The following is a 6057-nucleotide window of genomic DNA, read 5'->3' on the forward strand; positions in this document are numbered from 1 at the left end:
TGGTTGGCAGTGCAGGATTTGAAGAGACGCCCCCTGCAGGATGTGGCTGCCCGTGCTCAGGGCATCTGGCAGGAGTTTCTAGCCGAAGGTGCGCCAAGCTCGATCAATCTGGACTCCCAGAGCTATGAGCGCACCAGTCACAACCTTAAAGACCCTGGCCGCTACAGCTTTGAGGATGCCCAGGCAAGCCACTGCCTTGTCCGTTTTGATTAATGTAATCTTGTGTAACTTAGTAGCCAAAATAACTCCAGACAAGAAGTGAATTATTTGGGTGATGCATTTTTTTCTTCTTACCTATACCTCTCAGTCTTAGCCAGTCCTTTTACAAGACCAATGACATTTCAAAGGTTCAAATGCTTTGCATATTTATTTGAATCATAAACAGATGTTTTTTTTCCCTAAACACTTAATATTAATAAATACTTAATATAAATAAACCTATCTTTATTTTTTTTAAACTGTAAATGAAAAGTTAAAGGTATCAGTGTATGTGTAAAGTCTATGGAAAAAACAAATCAGTGGAGTGCAGTTTATTGGATTTTAGATCATGACGTGATTTATTAAGAATCTGTTTTAGCTAGTAAGTGCATTATAAAGTAGATAAAGCTAGCATTACAGTATAGCAAAATTGGACTTTGATACCATTTCAATAAATATTGTAATATTTTTTTATTGACCAAGGTGAGCCATTGTTTAACAATGTAAACACATTGTTTTGTTTTTTTAAACTTTTGTTCAATGTCAAGCACTTCGTGTTTGAGGCTAGAAACCAAGATATGGACTCGTCAGGGCAAGCTGAGCCAAACAACCATTTTTTGATGTATCTTAGACAGTTCTTTTTATATGGAAATATCATTTTCTCTTTGTGTTCCCTTGGGTGCAATCTGGCAAATCCATCTTGAATTCTACTCCTGTCTATGTGCAGAGATTTTGTTTTTGGAAATTTTTTGAAAGCTTCTCTGCCCTAGTGGTGTCTCCGGATGTTCTGCAGCACAAGCTACTTTGCAGGATCGAGATTAAACCATGTACCAGACCAGAGACTGATGACATCGTCTGAATTGAGAAATGAGTTCATGACTGGGCAGGACATTAGTTGCTTTTGACAGGAATTTAGCTCCTTGCACAAGACAACTTACCAGTCATCTTTTGGGTTTCAGAATGAATCAGCATATTTTCAGATTTTAGAACACTCTGCCCTACTTTTCAGACCCTTTTTGAAGCCATATGTTTGGCCCGTGTTCAGAGAAAAGCAGGCCCTGCCCAGGATCATGTCTTTCTCAAGCATGTTGTCCCTCTCCTGTTGCCAACAAGCTCCATGAGGAAGGAACCTTTCTTTTCTCATCAGAGTAATGGCTCAGAATGGCAGCGTGAGCTCCTCCCGCAGCCCATGCCTATGAGGAGAGGCTCGTCCGCCCGTAGTCAGGCTCTGTTGTTCTTCTCGTCCTCAGGACCACATCTACAAACTGATGAAGAGTGACAGCTACACCCGCTTCCTGCGCTCCAACGCTTACCAGGACCTCCTGCTGGCCAGAAAGAAGGTGCGTCACAAACTCAAGCTCGTTTAAACCCAGAGTCGGCGTGCCACAGGGGAGGGCTTTTGATGGCAGACGTTGCCACACTTCTGACGCAAGGCTTCTCACGTGCAGTCTTCCTTCTTGGGAACACACCAAGTTGTACATCCTGCTTTGCCTTCTGTAGAGAAAGCAGTTTTAAAAAATTATTTGTGCTGGTTTAATAGACAATTAACAATTCATACTTATAGCAGTGTGAAATCTTTACATCCAGATCTGAATAGCCCTTTGTACACTGTGATGGACTGATAGCTTGTCATTGGTTATGACCCTGTACATTGTGTTGCTGGGACAGGCTGTGACCCCTTGTCTCCCTGAATTTGATTTTAAGCAGTTTAGAAGATGAATGAATGAATCCTTCCCTCCCCTAACTTTTTATATCTTTGACTTGAGGCCAGGCTGTAAAAAATCAGCAATTAACATTTGTGCAGATTTATGATAGCAAAATACCTGGAAAAATATAACATTTAAGTATCTATCACTCAGTTTGCAAGATGGGGCTGTTAATAATCGGTTGGTTTGTTATGACAACTGCTGTGTACTTGTACTTTCCCCACAGCCTGAGACTGAACAAGGCCGGCGCACGTCCCTGGAGAAATTCACTCGCAGTGTGGTGAGTGGACCAACCAATCAGACCCTGAGCTTTGATGGCTCAACAGAATAGTTTAAGAATTGGTGTTAACTGTGACATGCTGTAAGCTTAACATTAATGATTAATAAACTTTTAAATCTTTACCAAACTCTAAAAGAAAACGAGGACAGAGTGTCATTGATTCCAAATGCCACCATTGGCGCCCCCTTGTGGAGAGCCTTCAGCATGCTATACGAGTGCATGAGTGAGGTTCATAAGGGAGTTGGGTCCATCTACAGACGTGCACTATCAGCTCCTTACAAATACAATTCTAGTGGTACATTTTCCAGTCACATTTTCCTGCCCTTATGAGAGAAATTTAATGTAAGATTTTTGTTTCATTTTAGTACCAAAGTATGTACTTTGTACATACAAAGTACAGTATGTAACAAGTACAGTGGTGGCTCAGTGGTTGAGGTACTTGACTTGTAATTGGAAGGTTGCTGGTTCAAGCCCCACCACTGCCAAGCTGCCACTGTTGGGCACCTGAGGAAGACCCTTAACCCTCAATTTTGGTATGCAAATGTGGAGTTAGTTTTGTACAAGAGGACCTCGTTAACCTAGCATACGATCATGTGGTAGTTTTGTAGGTGGAGGAAATCGTTAACCTAGTGTAACCTCAGAATACTGTGGTTGTGAAATGGGTGTTGTAGTTTATTATCTTGCTGGAATATATCAGTTTTGGCCTATTTTACTGGTGTTATGAACTCTTAAAAATGATGGCTCTTTAATGGTTCTTTGCATTTGAAAGCAGCGTTATTACACACTTTTGTACTAAAGTGTGACTGCAATTCTGAAAAGTATCACAACTTTTTCTGAAAGTGAGAGTCTGAAAATGCGGTAATGCGGCTCTGCAGTTGGATACTACTGTCATAAGGTGCTTAGGGTCTAAACATGTGCACACCAGCGAACCAATTTAGGAATGACTGTCATGTGGTAGCTTATTCATAATTGAATAGTTTTGATTTACAATGGAGGGATATGTTATTGTATTGTTTTCCCCTGTTGTTCCATGATAAATGATAAGCCTTTGTGTTGCAGGGCAAGTCGCTGACGGGGAAGCGTCTGACTGGCCTCATGCAGTCCTCCTGACGAGGCCCGGGCCTCGGGTGAGCCCAGCCGAGCCCAGACCAGCCGTACTCTGCTGGGGATGAAGTAGCTTGACTGCGGTCTACTCGGCAGACGCAAGGACCTACTGCCGCCCATCCCAAACGCGCAGCTACGGACTCTAGACGGCATGCAATAAGTCCACAAATTCCATAGAAACAGGGACGGCGTCAGTATTTAACCAACTATATACAGCTCGTTCAGTTACATCAATGGCTGCAGATATGAATGTCCGATTTATACCTCCAAGATCACCATATGTTCATTTGATACTCTTTACCAGCAGTGGCAGGTGGGTGTGAACGCTCAAAACTGTACACCCCAGGTCATCCTTTTCTTAAGAGCGTAGACCTAAAGGACAGTGAATTACTCAGCTGGCGTGGAAGTGGACAATGACATGAGCAGCCAGTCAAGTGAGATGCATGCATGTTGGCTTCAGAACATTCCAGAGAGAGAGAGAGAGAGAGAGAGAGAGAGAGAGAGAGAGAGAGAACTTCTCGTCGCTGTGTATTCTTGGCAAGGTTTGCACACTGCTTTTGATACTCCTGCATCATGTTTGTGAGTCCTAGGATTTCAGTGGATCTTAATTCAGATTCCATCTTGAGTTTCATTTTTAGATTTTTAGATACTCTGATTTTGATAAACACGTTATTCTTTGTAGTTTATGGACGCCATTTACAGTATTTCAGCAGTTTTTGTTAATCTTTACAATACCCAGTTAAGCAGAGATTCTTTCAGAATGTATCATTTAGGTAGGAGAAATACGAATTAATTCGGATATTCCTGGGACACGTAAGTTAGACTGATAATACTATATATTCGAACAGCACAATGACTGTGATTTTTACAAAGCACCCTAGATATGAACTAGTAACAAAAAAAAAAAATCTACCTAACCCTAACATATATCTTCTTATGTGTCAAACCCAGAAATATAGCTGGTCCGTGTTAAGTGTATTTGTTTAGCTTGCCTGCCCAAACGAAAATGTAAATATAGTGGGAATGAAAAAGACCTACACACCTCAGAGTAGTGCTGCGGAGCTGGTAAATCCATCGTCCACAATACTATATGTCGTCCCTCCAAAGACGGTCTTGAGAGGAGCGGGGGACTCGCCCTGGCGGAGCAGTGCTCTCCGGTCCGGCCGTACCGAAGTACCCCGCAGTGTTGCTTCGCGTCATCCGCTGGACCGGTTCATGCTCTCTGTCGCTGCCAACTGTCGGACCCTACATATCCTAAAAGGGGTCGCGAAACGCTATCACTGCCAGAGCTACACGGAGGTCACTGCCCAGCTGAGGGCCTCGTCGGCCGATATCAGTTCGCGGAGAGTGCGACGCTGGCCGAAGGGCGCTTTCGCTACGGACTATTGTTTCCTCCCTCCGATTCCAGGTAGAAGTGCTTTGTTGACTTACATTAGATTGAAGTGGTGTAAACAATGTATGTATGAATACACACTGCAGCAACTCTGTGTATAGAGACCGCTGTGTAGACTACTGAGAGTGATTATAATTAGAGGCACAAGTGCTACAACTTGCACAAAACTATGCATGGAATATTTTTAAAGAATTTTACAGCTTTTAGTTTTTTCAAAGATAAAAATGAGTATTACTAGATCATAATAATAAATAGTAGGACGTGATGTCCTGGGTCAACCAATAAACATTCACTGTCTGTTTGGGGTGTTCCTCTTTTGTTCTGGGGCTCTTTTTTAAATCTGTTTATTGGGTGCAATTTTATGAAGTATTTGTAAGTTCCAGCGCCAGCTAGGCAGTTTACATGGGACAATGGAAAGCCATATACTGTATATATTGTATCTGTCTATACATGTATACACACACACACACACACACACACACACACACACACACACACACACACACACACACACTGTTTCTCTGTGCTGACCTCTAGTGTTATAGATGAGAAGTGCTACTACCTTTATAAATTCATCGGAAACGCATTTTTTTTTTTTAAATTTACTTTGAACCATTTGTTTTACTTCTGGCAGTGGAAACATCATGCAGCTGCTAATAACATGTGGGTGGTAAAAACAAATTAGGCAAACTAATCATCTACTTATTTATCTTTCTTTTATCCATATTTATATTCATAGGGATTTTTTCACACTGTGACATCTGATCATAACATTCCCCAAACCTCTTTGTTCACTAGGCTCAGTGCAGCCAACTCTTGCCAGAAACAGATGAAATATTCAACAGATCTGAGGATTTGGAGGATTTGCATTGATAAATTGACTCTGAAAATAGAGCTTCTGCTGCATTCTACAGACCAGAGGAGGGAAGCGAACCTCCAGACGGAAATAGAGATGCTGATATATCATGAACAAAGACATACAAAATGCAGTGAGCTTATCAGTCAAGGTGCAAACCTGTTTTTTCTTCTACTACAAAAGAGGCAACTTTGGAAGATTCTTGAACGACTGGGAGGTTTTTCGAATGAAATCTGTCAAACACTTAGAACATGGAGTTTCTCTTTATCTGTTCATTTTAATACAAATATTAATATGCAAGTTGAATAGCCTACCCATAAAAACCATAAACAGTTAGAAGGCTTCAAATGGTAACACACAGTATGCAGAAATCCTGGAATGAACAACTGCAGTATATACACTAGATGTAATATCTGCTATGTAATCTAAGTCATGATTGTCTGTGGAAGATCTACACTAAAAAGCACAAAAGACAGATTTTTTGATAAAGTTATAGTATCTCCATAAAGCATTAAATACA

At 41.3% G+C, this 6057-nt stretch overlaps 1 protein-coding gene across 6 annotated transcripts in view; it reads left to right on the forward strand.

Moving 5' to 3' along the window:
* rgs6 (regulator of G protein signaling 6) overlaps window positions 1-5617 on the forward strand; it is a 55574-nt gene extending 49957 nt beyond the window's left edge. For 5 of the 6 annotated variants that reach the window (XM_026998592.3, XM_081718442.1, XM_081718441.1 and 2 more), the window contains 4 exons: window positions 1-183; window positions 1449-1538; window positions 2131-2184; window positions 3244-4982. The exon at window positions 1-183 is cut by the window's left edge and continues 4 nt beyond it. In XM_026998592.3, coding sequence (XP_026854393.2) covers window positions 1-183; window positions 1449-1538; window positions 2131-2184; window positions 3244-3294 — 378 coding nt within the window. In that variant the 3' untranslated portion in view covers window positions 3295-4982. Of the gene's footprint in view, window positions 184-1448; window positions 1539-2130; window positions 2185-3243; window positions 4983-5479 lie in introns of those variants that run through there. The other variant, XR_014124693.1, reaches the window with a different exon arrangement.
* Window positions 5618-6057: the final 440 nt, after the last annotated feature.

Source organism: Electrophorus electricus, chromosome 7, assembly GCF_041902795.1.
Source record: "Electrophorus electricus isolate QZ-2024a chromosome 7, ASM4190279v1, whole genome shotgun sequence".
In the NCBI taxonomy this organism is placed as follows: Eukaryota; Metazoa; Chordata; class Actinopteri; order Gymnotiformes; family Gymnotidae; genus Electrophorus; species Electrophorus electricus.